This window comes from Dicentrarchus labrax, unplaced genomic scaffold (assembly GCF_905237075.1).
Source record: "Dicentrarchus labrax unplaced genomic scaffold, dlabrax2021, whole genome shotgun sequence".
NCBI lineage: Eukaryota > Metazoa > Chordata > Actinopteri > Moronidae > Dicentrarchus > Dicentrarchus labrax.
Genome location: NW_026136718.1, coordinates 19,606,535 through 19,627,940, shown reverse-complemented (window position 1 = coordinate 19,627,940; position 21,406 = coordinate 19,606,535). Strand labels below are relative to the sequence as shown.

Below are 21,406 nucleotides of genomic sequence, written 5' to 3'. Positions count from 1 at the left end.
ACATCCTTCCTTAAGCGACACCTTTACGAGGGCAGGTAAATCTGTGAATCATTTTAGGCCATTTCTCATTCATTTTCTTCCATCTATAATGAAATGCTGATAGAATTATTATTTAGTACAAAACTGCGGCACTATAGGACTGCTGTTGCACAGACCAATGATTAAAACTCAGTATTTTATGCTTGCACAGAGGTCACCTGAGCCTGTCTTTGAAGGTATACGTCATTGTTTTGTATCAGTTTTGCCCAAACTGCAACATGAGACCATTGTTTTAAGATTGATTCACTCTGGAGAGCTTAATTCAGAGCGAACATAGCATACTTTCACTTGGATGTATCATTACAGAACTTATCTTTAACACTAGCTCAAACACAATAAAAAGAGCACAAAATGTGGGTATTATATCAATGCAGAATCAAATGCACACCAGCTTTATCGCAAAAGAGACATTTATCAGAAAACTGAAGTGAGCATCACTTTCCCCTCAACTTAGTAAACAAAACTATTTTCAGATCTTACTAAAAGTTATTTAAACAGCTGTCGTCTTCTAGTAAACGAGGGCTTTGACAAAAGTGATGTGAAAGTGCTGACTCAGCAGCCATTCATAGCAGACTTGGGCAAGAGATCAACCAAAGAGCCTAAAACAAAAAAGGGGCGAAACGGCAACATCATCAATTAATCTGAAAGAATCTAAAAATTGTTATTAACCTCTTACAACCGTGAACCCTTAATTTTAAGGCAGGAGGAGTTCAAGGGGGATGAACTAACTGATTAGGCTAAAAGTTAAAGTAACTGCAAAATATTTCAGATTAAAAACCAATCTCCTTATCAGTTTAGATCAGGGGTTAGTAACCGTTACTATTTGAAGAAAAAAAACAAAAACTGTCTGGAGCCACAAAACATATTTGAGCCCTATAATGCTAATTCCTGCTACTAGTAAGCCAGCAGTGATGTTGGTGAAAGCAGAAAAATGTGCCCACAAACTATTGAATTCTCCACTTCTGTTTTTTGGTATTTGGAATCAATAGCTAGCCTAACTAGGGAGACTGAAGACTAGCAGCCACTGAGATTAAGGTTTGGCAAAATATAGAGGACAAGGCGCCAGGTCAGGCCGTAATGTCTGCACATTTTAGGCCGACAACAGTGGTAGAAGAAAATGTTATAAATTAGTTAAATAACCGTCATTTCCATATGAAGTCACCAGGAGGCACTGGAGAGGTGGAGACCCACAGGTTGCCTACTCATGTTGAAATCCCTGCTACAGCTGTGACAACTTAGCTTGTGGAACAGACTGACGACAATCTGACTGGAAGAAAGTAAAATGAGTATCTCTCCTTTTGAGACCAATTTCATACACATTGATTCAGAATCTGTGACTAACTGGACCCAAGATAAATCCTAAGCAACATGACTGGAGTTCAATTCTGTTTTGATGAAAGATGATGTGTTGCAAAAAGTGCAATTTTATGTCTGTACCTCTCCCAGTGACAACTAGAAGTAAATGTTTTGGTATAAATCAAATCAAGTTGTGTGTAATAAAGATGTACATTGAAAAGCCGGCTTCTCATTTTAACAGCTGCGAAAACATCTTTTTTTGGAGTCTCATTTTCTGGTATTACAAAATGACCATCAACTCAAAATATTGTTGATTAAAAATGCCTTGCTTCTATGCTAAAAATAGCATCAGTACATTAGTGTTCATGGCAAAGCTACCTGAATATTTCATTGCTTTTTGAAGGGTTTGAGATGCTTCTATCAAGTTTTCCTACTAAATTATGTAACTAAACAAAATTACTGTATATACAGCTGTCATTTAGAGGTGTGTAGTATGTTGTCTCACAGTAGGTTGTAATCCAAGGAAAAACAGTCTGGCTGGGCATGGGAAATTTTGTTTTTAGTGCAATTACCAAGTAAAAATAATTGTCACTGCGCTGACAGAACTGACAAAAACACTTGAGGGGGAGATGTGCACAAGGAGAGATTGCATTATTAGAAAATAAAGGAAGGAGGAATCTCCTTTCATAATTGGTCTTTTCAAATGCAGACAAGCCTGCGTTGATTTAGCAGAGATTCCTCCAAGGTTTGACCTGATTCAAGGTTTCTAAATTGTGCAGCAATCTTTCAGACAGAGTCTGGGCATTGGTTCATTATTGTTCCTCCCCCACTGAGTGACATAACAAAACTTAACGTGCATAAACTTGTTCCTCTGGCTCCAGTTAGAATTTTACACTCATACCTGTTTTCACGCATTATATTGCTCCAATACTGGTCACAAAGGTTTGTAGACCAAAGACCAAAGACTGCACCAACTGATCTCTTGAAAAAGACACAGCAGGTCATGGAGTCTGCTCTGTGTGCAGTGACACCAGGTTGACATGGTCACTTGTGGCAACCCTGCCACAGGACAGAGGGACACCATGACATTTAGAGTCATATTTGGCCTTAGTGGTTATGGTCATCTCTTGCAGCGTCCCGTGATCTGCTGAAGCTGGGGAGTCAGCATTCCTTAAATAACCATAGCACTGGCACAGGATGACCAGCGTGAAGAAACACAATCCCCTCCCAGTCTCCATTACTTCCCATACCATCCCCATAGGGGTCGAGACAGGAGGTAGAGTGCAGCCAAGCACAAGAGCAAAACTGACTTGGTGTAAACTGACCTCCTTAGTGAAGCCTATGGCCTGTCACCACAAGTACTTAACCGAAGATTGAGCTCCATCTGCATAAAAACCTCAGGCATCTGACTTTTTCTTTCAAATAAATCGATTTACAAACTGGAGGGTAAAAAGAACAGACAAATTCCAGTAAGTAAATGCATTTGTTTACCTGGTGAAGAAACCAAAGTGCAAGCTGTGTGGATCGGAGGACCAGCTTATCATAATGCCATCGGTCTCCCTTTCTGTGGTGACAAGGTGAAAAGCTCATCCAACAAAACTGAGGATATCCTCCACATATAAACTGAGTTTGGTGACACGTTTATTGTTGCCTTGTTTACCTGGTCCTGTCATTATGCAGCATGCCTACCACAGCACGTATCCTGTCTGCCATCCAACCATCAGCTTTTATTTTAACAGTTTATTATAAAAAAACTGGATTAAAGTTTCAAATCATTAAATGAATCATTACATTCATTACAGTAACTTACAATTCATTCCAGGGCTTAAAACGTAAATGCAACACAGAGTTGCCAACCACAAGAACGAATGCCACTACTGTGATGCATGTCCTTAAAAATATAAAAGTCATACTCCCAGCTTATAATCAACAATCCATTACCTCACCACCAAGACAAAAGATGTGACTTGAGCCAACAAAAGGTTTTCACATTCAAATTGGACTACTCATCTCTCACCAGTATAACACTGCAGTGCCAGCACACAAGATTTATTGTCACTTCATATGCAAGCTCTCCTGGACTGCCTAGGAATGTTTTATATCTGAGATATGCTTAATATTTTAGTTTAATGATTAAGCTTTTATTTTTGTGGGGTTTCTATTCTGAGAAGTTTTTAAAAAAAGCCGCAATCATTCACAACAAAGAAAATTAAAACTAATACTGAATCCAACTACTGTGCTGTAACAGGTACAATTGTCAACTTTTATCTTTACTCTCCATAACATTCAGCTCGATGACGCTCAAGTAGCCTTACTCATTTTCTTGCTTATGTCACAGCTAGTAAAAAAAGAATAAGTGAGTCTCTGGGCTGCCAGTCCCGCAGCAGGAGCTCCAGTTCACTCTGTCCTCAGACGTACCAACAGAGGAACCAGCTGACAGTCACGTCTCATACAGGAAGCAGTCAATACACTGAACTACTGGTAGTTGATGACTGGTGTTACACAAAGTACTTAGATAAACACAATAAGAAAGAGTCACAGATTCTCATTGCACGTACACTGACTATCAGACAGCCTAACTGAATCAGCTTCGCATCTGAGACAACATTTAGCGTTTGGTTAGCTTACACTGGAATGATAAAACAAGCCAGTATGAATTTCTTGTTCTCCTCTAATTTAGAAGAATTTAATGAATTTACAATGACACAGTGAAGAGTTTAATTGTTCCAGTTGTGTACGGTTTTGAGGCTAGCTAGGGTCTACGATTTAGCAAAGCGATTATGCTGTATACCAGCCTGGAACAGCCTGGCTTTTAGCTTGGCAAAGCAGGTGCCTGGCAGTGTTTACACATTTTCCAGTCAAACAATAGCAGAACTGGGACAACAGACATTACCAGCTTTGTCTGATTACATTCTTGACCACACCGCAACTTTTACATTGAAAGGCGTGTGTCATTCTGTGGCTCTTCCTCTTCCTTTACCGAGTTCCCAGCTCACCCCTGCTGTTGGGAGCCAGCCAGTGTTTGAATTACGAGGAAGCCAGGGGGGCCAAGCTCCCCTAAAATGATACCTGAGCCACTCAAGCAATATGAGCTCTACTTCGGAGTGGTGGCGTGTGTGATAATAATTAGCCCTTAATTTTATTAATAAATGACATTTCAACCCTGACAATATATGAGGAACTAACTCTCCACAGCACAGGAGTTGCTGATCTCTGTTGGTCTAAACTTTAACAGCACATTGTATACAGCTTGAATTTCTTTGCCTGTTTGTTTCATTTTTCAGAGTGCGGTAGATTTCTGCATTTCATGACCTAATGTGAAAAGAGAAAAATAAGCGAATAAGAAGCCCAAAGCGCATAATGATGTCAATCTGACATTGAACCACATTTCTTTCTGTGTAAACCTAAAAAGATATCTTTTCTCAATCTGTGTTTGTGCACACGTCTGTGTTAGTTGAGGGACTATTTGCACTGCTCTGTGGTCGTATTGTTGAGCTTTCAATTTCAATATGCTACTTTTAAATAAACATAGCTTTGAGTATACTGAGGGCACTCCTGTGTATACAGTAATGTATACACAAATATAATGTAATAAATCTAGACATGCCACATACCTGCATGCCTGTGCATGATTACTGATGGGTGGTTTAACATCATCAGTATCTGTGACTGGGCTGCAACAAAAGCTGTTAATAGTCACAATAACAGTGCTTATACACATGTGCAGTCTTCATGTGTGTCAGATAGCACACTGACTGTGTTGTTATATATCACTGATAGGTCTGTTTTTAATGCACAGAGCTTACTGGAAAAATAGACCCAATCTAAAGTACCAAATTAGAGATCCTATCTCCTAAACTGTTGGCCTGCACTGGGACACACCCCCAACCAGAAAAATTAAAAATGTGATGTGAACGTTTGTGCCAGCTAAGGTGTAAAATGGTGCAGCACAGGCTTATATCATCCTATCGCTTTGAACTTTCCACAAACTAAGCACCCACTACTATACCATGCAGATATCGGATTACTCCATAGCCCTATTCTGGTCAAACTATGAGTAAGGGTTTAACACAGATAACAGGGAAACGGTGATACAGTAAGCATGCAGCTAGAAAAACAGCTTTAGTGGATTGCGAGTCAGTACAAGAGCCAATTCTCAATAAAAAGGTGCACCTTAACTGTAACACACGAGTCCACCTTTCCTCCGCAGACAGAATTCCTTGTTAGGATCGTTTCTTAAAAAAAAAAAAAAAAAAAAAAAAAAAAAGTGTATTACTAGCATACTTTAAATTGCATAAGAATATGCTTTGAACATGTCTTTGTGGAACAATGGTGCTAAAGATGTGGCAGCGCTCTACTCCTCCAGGAAAGTCCTGCCAATATTAATTGTGTCGAGCACAAGATGCTTCAGACAATCACACTGAGTATCGTCCTGCCGCTTTATGAAAAACAACAACCTATCCTGAATCACAAGTACTATAAATGAAAGGAAGTGGCACAAATCTTTGTGACTGTATAAGTTTTAGTCAAACTAAGAATCCAATTATAGTGCACGACACACTACTTTGCCTAGTATGCTTCATGATTAAGTCAAAATTCAGCAAATATCACAACTTAAACAAATGCAAATTGCAAAAACAATGTGTAATCATGTGAGAATGGTCGTCATCTCTAACAGAACAAAAAGGTCCTTTAAAACCAATCTTTCCCAATGGAAATACAATTAAAATATCAATATAAAATAGAATATAAAAACCCACATTGATGATTTCTTCTGTGTTACACATTGATTTATTGAGTTCCTACAACTAGTAGTTCCCCCCAATTACCTATGACAATTTTATTGTTCTGGCTTATCAGCTGCAGTCCTCCTGCACACAGCCACTGAAGCTGGAGATAAGGCCCTTTCCTCCCTGTCCTGAGTGCCAGGTTTTCCCTGTCAAATATTTATAGAAGCTGAAACATTAGATGGCCATCATCAGACTTACAGCTCTCTACGCAAGAAGCCCAAGCAACCAGCAGAGCCACTTCAGAGATCAGACCTTTAATCTCAACTCTTATATATTAAAGAAAAAGCTGCTGACGATACAAGATGTGTTGGATGTACCGTTTTAATAACTTTGACGCACTTCTAAAGCTATCAAGTGAACATGAGCCTTTGGTGGCAGTCAGAGGAGAGAGGGGGGTTGGGAAAGGAGATGGCCATCTTTCGCATGAATACTGGGTACTTTTCCAAATTATTCACCATGCTGTCATTAGATACTCAACCGAGGCAACACTTTCCTTGAGTTAACAACTGAAGAAGAGAAAAAAATAAAATCAAAGTCATCGAGAAGTCAGGGCTTATATTTCCAAACGGTGGCTGTTACCATTATGTGTGGGCAGCTGCTGGCTAGTTTAGCTAGCAAGGATTTGCCAGATTTTTTGGGGGGTTTTTGTGTTTTTTTTGACAGCTTAACAAACTTTCTGGAAACATCTGTATACACAAACAGAAGCTACTCCATGTTGTTTTCAATTAAAATAATTCTTATACTTTACTATAAAACATTCTGTGAAGGCAAGTTAGCAACAAAAAAACCGAGTTAAAAAAAAAAAAAAAACACAGTTCACTCCAAAGTAAAAACTACCTTGATAGTAAAAATAATAATACAATAAAACAACTACAAGGGCTCAGTAACCAGCAGCAGGGAGCAGCGAGCCTGATAAACGACCGAGTGCGGTGCTCAACAGTCGGTGTGGACACTGTGGAGTGAGTCGGGGTGTAGCTACGAGACGGAGAACAGCTAACGTTCAACAGCAGTGAGCAACGGCCGGTTCGAGAGCTGTTGGTCGCACTTACGAAGCCAGAAACTAGCCAGGCTTCAACCAGCCTGCCGTGGCCGTATCTCAGCATGAAGACAGCGGCAGACGAGAGTGGGGGGGACTGACCTCACTCTGCCTGTCACAGCCGCCCGGACACACTTCAAAAAAACACACACACACACACACACACACACGTATACACACGCACACAAAAAAAACCCCAAAATGTCAGAGTACCGAAAACGGGCCGTTTACCTTGCCGCTCTGGTAGCCTTCAAACGCTCTCAGCGCGCTGTCAGTGAGTTTAACGTGAAAGACGGAGACATTGCTACCGTTGCTCACTCTTCCACAGGACAGTCCGTAGCACTGCTCCTCCTTCAGCGCCGCCATCTTGCTACCGTTCCCACCACGCGCACGGACGCACTCTGTCGTAAACCGAGAACTCCCGTTGCTTTTCAATGAATATTCAATGACCGCTCACTGCTGATGAAGTCACAGGGCAATAATGAGCCCCTACATAGGCACACACGTGTAGTTTAATGCAATTATATTTGCACTACAGCAACGCATGTCGTTCGGTTTAATAGATTTAGTACGTTATAGTTGTGTTGTCGGTGCTGTTAAACTACTAAATTACTCAATTTAAAACTAATCCTGAGACGAGAGGTTGATTCGGATAATTCGTGTTTTTGTTTATTTTAATACTACTGTTTTATTTTGTAATTGTATGTTATAGTTATTTATGGTGGACAAAATTAAATATTCCTCGCAGTATTTAAGAATGAGGATTGCACATCAGTAACGCGTAGGAAGGGGGAAACGGTAGGTCATCAGATTACGTCAGTGAAACGTCAATGTCTGGAAAAAAAGAAAAACCCAGTTTGGGAATATCCAGAAATTTTGGGAATGTCCAGTTGTAGACAAAACATGAGAAATGTAAATATTTAATATTTTAACACGGCAGTTTTGGAATAAGACGACTGTTTTCATACAGTTTAGTATAAATATGACCATGAATTTAATGGAAGAGACGGATGTCTATCTAGTACACACGTCACTGATATTTCTCAATCTTAGTTTAAATTTTTTTTATAATCACCAGGAAAACATGAAACTGGCCCAGAAGTGGACATAGTTCACAGGATATCTTGTCAATGATGCCTGTGAGATACACAGGTAAAAACTGTGATACCATACAAAAAGAAACTGCAGTTTGATAACAGACAAATTTTATTGTGATGAATATAAAATTAACAAATGCAGGGAATGCCAAGAACTCTACGATCACTTCATTTGTCACCTTCTGTTAAGAGTTTATGCAACTTTTGGCTGTGTAGGACTACCATCTACTCCGAAGAAGCCACAGATTCAGTCGTGTCACATTAACTGCACGTGAGAAAGCAATGATCAATAACAGTGGAATAAATAAACACTCAAAGGAACGTAATCAAAGGAAAAATGTCACAGGCAATATTTGAAGGGACATCCTTCAACATTTGGTCTTGATCATCAAAAACTGAGGTATGATTGACTGAAACTGATTAATAAAAATAATCTTCAGCATTATTCATAGCCACATCACTGAGAAACTCTCTGTACCATCATGCTTCCTTGTTTCAGAAGGTAACAACTGCACCTTTATTCCCAAGAAGTATGTAATTGAACAAATGTTGAAAATAAAGTACAGTTAATCTACTTCAGTTGATGTTTAACTGTATGTATGCACAAGTGAGCAGGAATGGAGAAACCACCCTGAACTGCAATCAAATACACAGTCATGTATATTTATAAGCCACCTTTGTGAAATAATATTTTTGTTTGTTGTTGACACTGTGTCAGATGGGTGCCATTTGAGGCTGCAGTTTGCTGTATTTTATTGAACTGCATTACGTTGTGAGGGGTCTTGTATATTTCTGCTCCTCCATGTATGTTAATCAAGTGGATACAATTTTAGGAACACGCTTCAACATCACAACAAACTCCAGCCTCAATACATAACCAACTAAAGTAAAAGCTGACTGTTGTATTGAATTACATTGTACAGGTGTTTCTATTTGTCTGGTCACTTAGTGCATGAGTAGAGTCTGTAGAAAGGGTGTGAGAGCTAGCACACAAGCTAGCTACATTGCCATCGCGTGGACCTCAAATAATAATCTGCATTAGACCAGTGAACATGAAACATCGTACTGTAATTAAAAACAGTGAAATCACATATTCTTTCTTGGATAGGAAACATTATTCTACCTGCACAATCTGACGCTTTAAAACTATAGCATAACATAGGACCATATCACAATAGCTATTTTAAATGGGGAAAATATTCTTAAATAGCCTCTATCTGAATCTATTATTTTTCATAAACTTCCAACATTACCTACCAAAGACACAAACAATGGCAGCAAAAGAAAACCGTGTCTGGCAGCGTGACAAATATGCATAAACCTACACATTTATAAGGTTGGAAATACAGTTCCCATATGCCACTATTGATGTTTAATTATTTGTCACATATAGTTCTCAAACATAGCAGAGAAAGGAGAGTGACAGTGAAGAGGCAACTGACTGACTGACATTTTCACCCCCTTTGACCAAAGGTCAGAAGGCACTGCCAGATGTGCCTCTGTGTTTAGGCTCTCACATAGCAGTGGCTCGGTCAGGCTTGGTTCAATTTCTTGCAGCTATGACGACGGATAATGCTACACCGCCAATGGCTACCGCAGTGGCACCGAACAGCCACTTCCAGCTGAGACCCTGGGGAATTAAAAGGAACAACAGTGATGTTAAGTAGGTTGAATAATATTGTGACACAGCTCAAAGCAAAATATTTCAACTCACTTCAAGTTTTTATATATAACTGACACTCTTTGTTGATTACCACACCTTGACAATTACATACAGTGGGTACGGAAAGTATTCAGACCCCTTTAAATTTTTCACTCTTTGTTTCATTGCAGCCATTTGCTAAAATCAAAAAAGTTCATTTTATTTCTCATTAAAGTACACTCAGCACCCCATCTTGAAAGAAAAAAACAGAAATGTAGACATTTTTGCAAATTTATTAAAAAAGAAAACCTGAAATATCACATGGTCATAAGTATTCAGAGCCTTTGCTCAGTATTGAGTAGAAGCACCCCTTTGAGCTAGTACAGCCATGAGTCTTCTTGGGAATGATGCAACAGGTTTTTCACACCTGGATTTGGGGATCCTCTGCCATTCTTCCTTGCAGATCCTCTCCAGTTCTATCAGGTTGGATGCTGAACGTTGGTGGACAGCCATTTTCAGGTCTCTCCAGAGATGCTCAATTGGGTTTAGGTCAGGGCTCTGGCTGGGCCAGTCAAGAATGGTCACAGATTTGTTCCGAAGCCACTCCTTTGTTATTTTAGCCATGTGCTTAGGGTCATTGTTTTGTTGGAAGGTGAACCTTCGGCCCAGTCTGAGGTCCTGAGCACTCTGGAAGAGGTTTTCTTCCAGGATATCTCTGTACTTGGCCGCATTCATCTTTCCTTCAATTGCAACCAGTCGTCCTGTCCCTGCAGCTGAAGAACATCCCCATAGCCTGATGCTGCCACCACCATGTTTCACTGTTGGGATTGTATTGGGCAGGTGATGAGCAGTGCCTGGTTTTCTCCACACATACCGCTTAGAATTAACGCCAAAAAGTTCAATCTTGGTCTCATCAGACCAGAGAATCTTCTTTCTCATAGTCTGGGAGTCCTTCATGTGTTTTTTGGCAAACTCTATGCGGGCTTTCATATGTCTTGCACTGAGGAGAGGCTTCCGTCGGGCCACTCTGCCATAAAGCCCCGACTGGGGGAGGGCTGCAGTGATAGTTGACTTTGTGGAACTTTCTCCCATCTCCCTACTGCATCTCTGGAGCTCAGCCACAGTGATCTTTGGGTTCTTCTTTACCTCTCTCAACAAGGCTCTTCTCCCACGATTGCTCAGTTTGGCTGGACGGCCAGGTCTAGGAAGAGTTCTGGTCGTCCCAAACTTCTTCCATTTAAGGATTATGGAGGCCACTGTGCTCTTAGGAACCTTGAGTGCTGCAGATCTGTGCCTTGCCACAATTCTGTCTCTGAGCTCCTTGGGCAGTTCCTTCGACCTCATGATTCTCATTTGCTCTAACATGCACTGTGAGCTGTAAGGTCTTATATAGACAGGTGTGTGCCTTTCCTAATCAAGTCCAATCAGTTTAATTAAACACAGCTAGACTCCAATGAAGGAGCAGGACCATCTCAAGGAAGATCAGAAGAAATGGACAGCATGTGAGTTAAATATGAGTGTCACAGCAAAGGGTCTGAATACTTATGACCATGTGATATTTCAGTTTTTCTTTTTTAATAAACTTGCAAACATTTCTACATTTCTGTTTTTTTTTGTCAAGATGGGGTGCTGAGTGTACATTAATGAGAAATAAAATGAACTTTTTTGATTTTAGCAAATGGCTGCAATGAAACGAAGAGTGAAAAATTTAAAGGGGTCTGAATACTTTCCATACCCACTGTACATGTCATTCCAAAATAACTAATGAAAGTGTGTGAGCATCATGATGGACAGAGGTTCAAGCTGTATTCTAACCCAACATTTTAAAACCCTGAACACTTGTTTTCTAAGGGATCTCACCCACGAAGACTTGGACCGGTGTTTCTGTGTGTTGCCGCTGCTACTAGAGGGGTTACCCAGCATCTTCTTATACATGGCCTGCTCTGCTCCTCTCTGCTCCGAGTTCTTCTTCACCAGCTTGGAGAGCTCTGCGTGGATAGTCTATACAGAAGAGACAAGACAAATAGTTGCTGCAGGCTCCGGTTCAACACCCAGACCCTTTTATCTACTCTACCAGATCAGCTATCCCAACGTGAGGGAAACAAAGTGCTGGTACTGTATAACAACCCAAGACTGATTTCCTTGTTAATGGGAATATGTCAGGATGACAATACCCTTACATCAACACACACAAGTGGTCTGTAAAGCTTGAAAAATGACATCATGAGAATTTTAAAAAGAAATATGACAGATCATTTTTCTACGATCATGATGGATGAATGACACATCATTTAAAAAAAAGTTAAATATATACTGTGTGTGTGTGTGTATACATACATATATATATACACGCACACACACACGCACACACACACACACACAACACAGACACACACAGGAAAACATGTTTATGCCATTCTTTGTTGTCTTATAAGACAGGCTTGCATCACAAAATTAGCCTGCCATTCAGCCCACATGTCCACACAATTCCAGGATATGGGTTCAGTTATTCCTCCAGCACGGCCTCAGATCTGAGTCACTTTACTGCTCTTAAAACCGGCAAGTGACTAAGCAAACCAGTGCCTTCAGAGACAACTAAAATGTTTATGCTTTGTAAATACACTTCCAAAAGAGTGATGGAGAACCATTACACAGAGTTTACAGCATGTTCGCTTAATAGTACTTTTATATTACTATTAAGTCTATCTTATCTTATCTTATGTAAATACATTTGTGGGAAGTGGAGAGTAGAGTGTCTGTACAAGTCTCTACCTTGAGAATTAGTTTGATCCTACCTAATGCTAAGAGTAAACAGATACATTTACAGCACAGTGTTTGAGCAGGGCAGCCCTGGTAAGTTGGCACCACTATTGTGCAATCAGCTCGCCACCGAAATGACAAAAATGACACTGACTCGTCCCCAGGGCAAGGATAAAGTAGCTAAACAAACATGTAACATCCTGTCCTACCAACATCTGTGTGTCCAAATACTGTGCTGAAAACAGTCTGAGGCGGTCTAAACTAGAATTGAAAAGTCTGCGTGTCATGTCAGAAAACCACAGACAAATAAATCTCTTCTCATCCATGCGAGTTGAAGATAAAAGGGCATGTATAGCTGACACCAGTGTAAAAAACTGTAGACAGCATGTCTGTTGGTGCCTAGAGAATAGAGCACTAGCACGTCATCCTGTCACTCCATGACGCCTGCGCCTGTTTAAGACCGCCTCATTGATTACAATGGCAGCGTCCTCATATTGTCACTGAAGCACACCCACTGTTCTTGTTGTTAGAACATGTTATTTAAGGAGTCTTTTCATTAGTGTAGCACTGAGAGAAACGTCCATTTTATATATTTTTTTATTTTTTGTGACAAGGCAGGGGAGAGAGAGGGATGCAGTAAAAGGCTGGATTCAAACTTGTGCCACTTCGATAAGGACTGTCTTGATATGTGGTATGTGCTCGACCAGGTGAGCTCAGATTAACAGCTACTCTCACACCAGTTAAAAAAAAAAAAAAAAACTTTTGTTGACACAGAGATCATTGCACACTTACAAACAGTGGACAGAAATGTATTGACACATCTTAGCCAGGCAAAAGGGCCTGCTGGTGCATAAAATCACGCATCTTTTGCTGCTTTTCCATGATTTGACTTTACTTGCTCTTCTCTGGTTTTCCATAACAAATAGTACCTGGTATGTTTTTGAACCACCTCGACAGAGGTTCCAAACAAATTAAGCTGATACTAAAAGGTGAAAATGAAAACTCTGCAGACCACAGATTGGTCACGCAAAATAGGTCATCCGGCACAAACCTCACACTTTAAATAGCCACATGAAAGTATGAAAGCGAGTGATGCAGAGGAAAGGGTGAGGTGTGAAGTTGTCAATCTAGCAGTTAATGTACATCATATGTTAAAGTTTGTCAGTGGATAAAGGCTGAAGCTTCTCAAGACCAACATAAAAAATAAAAAAACATACTAACCAAAGAACTACCTACAGTGGACAACGAAGTAGGGGTACCAAAACCATGTCGAGCTGTGCCATATAGTGGAAATATGGCATTTGTGACAGACCCATTAAAACAGAAACCCACCAAAGATGTATAATTGCAAAATGTAATGTAAATGTTGGATGAAAAGCTTAAGTGGAGACCAGGCCATGTGCTATTTGACAGATTGGTGTAGGACTCAAGTGGGGGATTCTGGGCATGAGTACCATGCTGCTGCAGCTCACAGCTGATCCAAGAAGCCCACGCACTGAGCTGAGTTCTGTCAAATGGCCTTGTGTAGCCAAAGAACCACATATACCCGACTGTATAAGCAGGAGAACAGTAACAGTGGCGAGGTATTAGATATGGCTGGGGTGCAGGGCAAATCTATTTACAGCAACAACATGAAAACAGATCCTCTGAAATGATGAATCAGCAGCCCACCTGACCTTGCACTACCAAGTAAGTGAGTTGATATTTTACCCTATAGCACCATCTACTGGCAATAAGAAAGAACTGACATTTCTCTATACTAAAAGCTGTGTTGTACCAAAAATAAATGTGAAGATGCCAAAAGTACCTTGTTGCTTGGTTCCAACTTCAGTGCCTTCCTCAAAGTTTGAATGGCTTCTGTGTATTCACCTTGCAAGGCTAGTACCTTGAGTGAAAACAAATAATTAATAAAACAATGTATCACTGCCTGACAGTGAAAGTGAAAGAACAGTGATGTGTACCTTGCCCATGCGGAAAAGTGCTTTTATGTTGTCTGGCTGGTGATCCAGTGCAGAGACACAAGATTTAAGAGCTGCATCGTAGTGGTCCAGTTTCAGCTGAGAAGCAGCCATGTTGTTTAAACACTTCACTTTTACATCCATAAGCTCATTCTCCTCCTCAGGACTAATGTCAACTGCAGCAAAATAAACCACAACATAAACAAAAACTTTAAAAACAGTTTAAAAAAAAAAAAAAGTTTTAAAAAACAATGTCACAAAAAAAAGAACCTTAAAATTAAACTAAATTACAAAAATGTCCATCAGAGCATCATTAAAATGTTAAATCTAGTCCCTGCCCATCACTATCTAACGTGGGCCACATTCAAGTTTTTTTTTTTTAACCATTTAACATGTTGAGGGAAAAGCCCCTCTTGTTTTGGGGTTAATCTAAAACTTCCCCACCTTTCAGACATCCCCTAAGCCCATTGCCAAATGACAGAAAACCACCAACTGTAAAACAACAACACTGAGTCCTGACTCCCTGGGCTGCATCTCACCTTTAGAACTAGACTCAGTTATCTGCAGGGCAATGCTATATGAGTTGACAGCAAAAGCGTAGTCCCCACGCTGATAATGAACATTTCCTCTCTCTCTCTTGTGGCTAGCCAGGGCAATCTTTTCTGCAGGGGCCAACAGCTCCAGGTCTGGGGCATCAGTAACTTCCAGCAGTTCCACTTCTAAGGACAGCCCAGCATTGGAGGGGACCTCAGGTTCAATACTGGAAAGATGAAGAAAACCATTCAAGTTTAAGAAATAAGGCACATCAAGCACAAGTTTACACAAAAGGAATGTCGACAGAAGGGTTCTGAACATCCAAGAATAACATATTTTTTAAAGCTTGGTTAAAACTCTGCAGTGAGATTAAAACCCATCCCTACCTCCCCCGGACACCGTATGCGTAAAGGGCATCAGTCTGAATGAGGGCTTTCTCTCTCATTTCCATGAGCTGCACTGTGAGATCCAGAGCCTGAAAGGAGAAGAATACCATTGTAGTAACATACCGATATGTGCGGCGTAACACTACAGCGCGTCAGTAGCATAGACCCAATTATGCATAGCCTGATTGTGAAAAACTTTCTATATAGTCTAATCCATCTGAAACTGTTAATTTTTACCTGAATGACATCTCCATCTCCAAGAGTGAAAGAGAGGTCAGTCTGCTCCTCTACAAGTGTCCCGTCCTTCAGGTACGTTTTCAGATTAATCTTTACATTCTGTCCTTTCTGTGGCCGACTGTCTCGCCCTTCCCCTGCCTCCAGGACTTTTTTCTTCAGCTGGTCATTACCTGGACACAAAGAGGATCATATTAGTTTCATTCAGTTACAGCACTGATCACTGTCCAGTGACTGTGGAGCAGCAACCACCACCACCACAAGCCTTGCTCATGGGAATCAACAACACCTTGGGTTTCGATTTGATCACCTTCCTATCATCAATATCCACTTATAAACTACTGCAACACGTTCTACAGGAATGCTACAATATCATACGTTGACATGATGATTTTGTTATATACCCAATACATCCAGCCACTCCTCCACTGGACCTAGAGGGTCTGGATCTGTACTTTTCTTCTCAGATTCATCTGTGTTTTTGCCCTTCCCACCCCCGGCATCTTCGAGAGGAGGGGGGTCGTCGTCAATGTCATCTTCGTCTAAAACCTCAAAGTCCTCCCCGCTGTCCAGCAACGAGGTACGTCCATTCTTCTTCGCTGGTGGCACACTGTCATGGCTATCAGAGGCGTCCATCGTCTCCTCTTGTTCAGACATTAGTAGAGTACTCTGAAAATTAAGGTTAACAACTTCAAAACAAAATGAAAAGTCATTGACTTCTTTAACTGTTCGACCCAAACAAAATCCAAATCATTGTTTAAAAATGAATTCGCTGCTGTAATCAGTGAGCTTAGTGCTCACACACAGCTAGCTTCAATGCTAACACAGCATCTACAGTACAAACAATCATCACCATGCAAAATCATCCATGACTGAGCCCCCTGGCGTTTAATGATACATTAACAAACGTACATTAATACAATTACAAGTCACCTGTAGTCAACTGTTTAGCTACACGGGTGTATTTTTAATTAATAGTATCCAAGCTAGCCACCCGTTTCCAGAAGTTTCTGACAAGTATATCCCGCGGCTCCTCAAGCGGCTAACAGGCTACGTGCTAACAGACGTTAGCCGACGAAGTTGACAATAGCAAACTAGCATTAGCTGTAATCTCGCTAGGTACCTAACGTTAGCTGACTTATGCTAGTGAACAATAAGTGACTGCTGTCTTTTTTTGTTTGTTTAGCCCGTCTTGTAATGTACCTCTGCTTGTATCGAGGTCAGATAGAGTGACTCAGTTACCTCCCAACGCTGTCTGTGCAGAGGCTTGTTTTGGTCCTGGACAATCTCCCCTCCTCCAGTGTACAGTGGCGAAGTCAGTTTGCTGTTGGGGAACACGAAACCAGTGGGACCTCTATGGGTGACCGACTGTACAACATCAGACCAACTTCGTCGCGGTCTGTGTAGCTCATCCCAACAGGCTGCTTCCTGTTCACCTTGAGCTCCTGCACTTCTATTGGACCCTTTCATGCATATTAATGTTTGACCTCACAAGAACCCCGAGGACTGCACATTTTAGTTTTTAATATCGAAAAATTAATCCACCTCTGTACTGCTACAGAGGGTGAGCCAGCGTGTGTTACAAAATGGACTTGCCAGATTATGACTGCAGGCTTCATGAGTGGCTATTTTTAATTCAGAAATAATTAATTCTCAAGGTAATTTAGGAGCACCTGTAAGTAGCACCATAGCCAAATGAAGAACATTCAGCTGCCATTATCACACACATTTTGCATTATCTCTAATGATTTATCTCTTGAATGTACACAGCAGGACTTTATACTAGTTAATAATGAACTGGTTTCTTGCTTATTTGGAGCTGTATTGCCCTGTGCAAACTAAACTCAAAATTGGGTCATGTGGCTTAAGGCAAACTAAAACTGGTAAAACCAGTTGCAGATAGCCTAAATTAAACATTAATAATGTATTGTTTTAAAAGGTGTGGGCATAGGTAAGGCCCATAAACCAATGCTTATAATAGAACAGTTAAAAGTTAAAACATAAAATTCACTTGCACTTCAATCATTTCCAACCTTTTAGGTGCAGAGGGTCCTTACAGTTACAGTAACCCTTTCCCCTTTATATATTTTTGAACCAGAACCTTAAATCACCATAAATGTCATGCACATACTGTACATAACATGCCCAGTTATTTAACTTACCAACTTTTTAAAAAGGATTCACCCACTGGACATTTGTTTTACATAGATGATTTACAAGAAATGCTTAGGTGATCCCTTCCTACACTGTATAAGACTTCCATTCACGCACTGGATAATATGGGGGTTAAGAGCTAAATGAGAGCTCAGAAGAAGGGATTCAAACAACAATGAAAAATCAAATGACATTTATTATTGATGCATTGTTTCTTTTTTGATAAGCAAATTATCTGTTTTTCTTTCAGTCTAAAGAAACTTTACAATATAAAGAAACATACAAAGAACATCTTTATTACCTACACAAGACACCTAAGTCCCTAAGACAAGATTCTGAACTATCCTACCATGTAAATACAAAGCAAACCCAAGAGACAGACTGCTTCATATTGAATACTGCCGTGTCATCAGAAAGGACCATGAACGGTACAGGAGAATCATTCATAACCCCTTCCCTTGAATCCCCACCCCTCCCCAACTCAACATAACCACCCCACCCGACCAGCAAATCTTCCTAATGGTACAGTATTATACATCACAATAGAAGTACAGAGATGGCCAACGATCGATATACACAGAGGACTGAGAGAGGATCAGTGAGAGAGCTTCAATCTATACAACGTTATAACAGGAGCGGATAGCAAAGGACACAGTTATCTTTTGATCTGTTTTTAATTTAAAATGAGGTTCTCATAATTATTTTTACCTTTTTAAAAGTTTTCTTAAATTGATAAAAATCCTTCATATTAAAAACTGCAATAAGAGGTCACATGTTTTTTTTTGTGAGAAGATGCCCTTTGGAAAAAAATATTCAAAAATGATTATTCAAAGCCAATAGTAACATTTAAGTGAAACATAAGGAGACAAGGGCAGAGTGAGGACGCCACAGCTTGTTTGCTTCTCTCTGTCCTGTCCTCTCTCTGTCCTATCCTCCCCACCATACAAGTCTTTAGCATACAGTCTGCATTTATTGTGTTACTGTATTCTATACATTTTTATGGAAATTTAGCCACATGAGCCAAATAGTCAGCGCATCCGTTCTCTATGAAAAACATGGACAGTTTTATTTATAATTTACTTTCAGCTGTATTCATTGGTAGTGACTGACATATCAAAACATGTCAATGATATCAAAATGCATTATACAGTATTTACAAAAAGGAAATTAAAGAGAAGGGGGGTGGGGGGGGGAGTTTTTTTGGGAGGGGTGAGAGATGGGACTGGAGGAAAGAAGGGAGGTGTGTGTCACTACATTGAAGGAACACTGGAGAGAAAGTGTTTCCCAGGCCACCGGTAGCCGAATCCTGGAGATGTCCCTGTTGAACTCTGGGTACAATCTGTTCACATTGATATCAGAAAATTGATAAGTACATCACCATCACCCATAGAGGCTACAATGGTTGTTTAGTTATTGTTGGTTTGAACTGCAGCGTGATGCCATGAGAGATCATTTATCCCTTTGAAACAGTGACAGAATTGATTAGGCCAAGAGGACATAACATACAGAAAGAAACAAATTAAATAGTGTGATATGTAACTATGCATTTCTTTGTGTGCAGATTCTATGGGCTTTCATTTTTTTTCTCAGTTGAATACATTTAAAATAAAAACAATCTGCCGAAAACAATCCACAAAAATGGAAACATATCCATTACAAAAGCATCCCATTATTCCTCTTCTTTCGACCGATGTGGCTGCACAGCCTGTTGACCCCAAGGTGCATCACTCTGCTCCCATCATCAGCGCTGCTACAGCCTCCCAATACTCTGGATCCATTATCCCGTGCATATGGGACTTAATGAGGGAACAGGGTGACAGGAACTCTAAGGAGACAGTTATTTAACCCGTCTTGTCTGGGTGAAGAAAGTGGATCACACAGGATCTGAGAGTTCAATCCAAACTCAAAAGCAGGCGTCTTGAGTGTATCTGAGGTCCCTAAATATCTCCCAGTCCAAAGGGAGGCATCAGCGAGAGACCAGAATGAATCCTGGGAGGAAAACAGTGCCGCTTGGAGTCCACAGTGAGGTTGAAGCCAAACAAAGTGATGAAGGGGAAGGAACCACGTTTTAGGATTCACAGACAACTTGTAAATAACAAATAATAAAACAACCACAATACAAGCTAAATATGTTGTATTTACAGACAAGACCAAATCCGTAGAAGAGATGCTCTCTCGCTCTGTTACTGAAGGAGAGCTGGCACCTGTCCTGTCATCGCAGGATTTCATCAGTGCCATTCCCTTGCAGTAAAAACATAGAAAATTGTGAGAAGGGGGTGCTTATTAAGACAAGATTAGATAGACATACGATCATTCAGGTGCATCAGCAGACACTTTGTACCAGAAAACAGCAATGCTCTGAGAAACCTGTTTGAGAACTGCATGGACAGTTTAAGCCCAGATACTAACTTAATTTAAACGTTTATGCAAATGGTGCTACGGATATCTTGGGTGGCAAAGACTCGAGCTACGAATTCTGAACGAAGTTTTAAGGAGAGGTATGTGAAGTGAGACCGACAAAAAAACAAAACAGACATCAAATAACCTAAAACTCATGTAAACAGAAAATCATTGTGCATTTTTCGTGTGTGTGCTTATTCTGTCATTGTTGATGCTGCTGCTGAGATAAAATGTGCCCTTTACAGGAAATCATAACTACATTAGTAGAATAATATCAATTATGAAAATTATAACAATAATATTACCATCAACAACAAAAAATACAAATATTTAATGAAAACCATTCTTGCCCTAAAATAACATTATCAGTTCGTCTTTTTTTTGTTTTGTTTTATCATTCCCGCCACAGGAGCAGAGTTTTTGAATGAGAGTTTTCGGCTCCTGTCAGTCAACAACTGCGTGCCCTCATAAGTTATGATCAGCGTGATATAATGGAGTGGTGGTAGATGCAGAGGGGCATCTTGATTGGGCTTGAATGCCACCCATGAGGGCAGGTTTTGGGTTTGGGAGAGACAGGCTTGGAGCAGTTTCGGGCTCTTACTGTCCTAGGGCCCTGTGATGAGGCCCGGCAGGCGAGGAGAAGTGACCCATCCTTTTGCTTGGAGGCCTTTTCATGTTCTTACACCCATTTTACAGGCATTGGGATGGGGGACCTTGAGGGGAGTCCTGCTTTCCAGGGGCATCCCCAGGGGCTGTGTGGCACCGCACACCGTCCACAAGGAGGAGGAGGAGGGAGGAAGGTAGGAAGGGAGGAAGGGAGGGAGGTAATGCAAGACGCACCGGGGTGAATGGAAGGGGAAGATTGGGATAAGGGGAGATGAAAAAGAAATAAAATAAAATAAAAGATAAAATAAAATAAAAAAAATCACACACTCATCGTCATGTTGGGTGAATACTGTAAAGAGAGAAAAAAAGAGAGGGAGGGGAGAAAAGATAAGCCAAAACTATATTAAACTTCTTATACTACCCAGTACAAGATGAAAGCAATAAAACTAACTAAACTACATGCCATGTCCGATA

The 21,406-nt window shown here is 40.5% G+C and overlaps 3 protein-coding genes across 6 annotated transcripts in view; all 3 read right to left on the bottom strand.

Annotated features, from left to right (window-relative positions):
• Nucleotides 1-7,570, bottom strand: part of ell (elongation factor RNA polymerase II) — a 35,896-nt gene extending 28,326 nt beyond the window's left edge. Inside the window, exon 1 of the mRNA XM_051376715.1 lies at nucleotides 7,393-7,570. Within this exon, the coding sequence (XP_051232675.1) occupies nucleotides 7,393-7,527 (135 nt within the window). The 5' untranslated portion in view covers nucleotides 7,528-7,570. The remainder of the gene's footprint in view (nucleotides 1-7,392) is intronic.
• Nucleotides 7,571-8,349: 779 nt separating this feature from the next.
• fkbp8 (FKBP prolyl isomerase 8) lies at nucleotides 8,350-17,169 on the bottom strand. 3 transcript variants are annotated; one of them, XM_051377085.1, is made up of 9 exons: nucleotides 17,015-17,169; nucleotides 16,177-16,441; nucleotides 15,776-15,945; nucleotides 15,539-15,627; nucleotides 15,158-15,378; nucleotides 14,622-14,794; nucleotides 14,468-14,545; nucleotides 11,761-11,901; nucleotides 8,350-9,888 (listed from the first exon to the last, which is right to left on the bottom strand). In XM_051377085.1, the coding sequence occupies exons 2-9, from the start codon at nucleotides 16,427-16,429 to the stop codon at nucleotides 9,802-9,804; spliced, it is 1,212 nt and encodes a 403-aa protein (XP_051233045.1). In that variant the 5' UTR covers nucleotides 16,430-16,441; nucleotides 17,015-17,169; the 3' UTR covers nucleotides 8,350-9,801. The 3 variants fall into 3 exon arrangements, with proteins under 3 accessions (XP_051233045.1, XP_051233044.1, XP_051233046.1); XM_051377084.1 differs by having other exon boundaries at nucleotides 16,976-17,089; XM_051377086.1 differs by lacking the exon at nucleotides 17,015-17,169 and adding an exon at nucleotides 16,706-16,956.
• A 935-nt stretch (nucleotides 17,170-18,104) lies between these two features.
• Nucleotides 18,105-21,406, bottom strand: part of ssbp4 (single stranded DNA binding protein 4) — an 84,855-nt gene continuing 81,553 nt past the window's right edge. Inside the window, exon 17 of one of the 2 annotated variants that reach the window (XM_051376741.1) lies at nucleotides 18,105-21,281. In XM_051376741.1, the coding sequence (XP_051232701.1) occupies nucleotides 21,252-21,281 (30 nt within the window). In that variant the 3' untranslated portion in view covers nucleotides 18,105-21,251. The remainder of the gene's footprint in view (nucleotides 21,282-21,406) is intronic. The other variant, XM_051376738.1, reaches the window with a different exon arrangement.

Bases quoted from the DNA above. Each gene is read 5' to 3' on its own strand.
- fkbp8 (XM_051377085.1), bottom strand. From the start codon at position 16,429: ATGTCTGAACAAGAGGAGACGATGGACGCCTCTGATAGCCATGACAGT. The intron at 15,628-15,775 runs GTAAAAATTAAC...TTCTCCTTTCAG, and splicing joins GAGATGGAGATGTCATTCAG to GCTCTGGATCTCACAGTGCA. The intron at 11,902-14,467 runs GTACTTTTGGCA...TCTTCTGTATAG, and splicing joins AGTTGGAACCAAGCAACAAG to ACTATCCACGCAGAGCTCTC.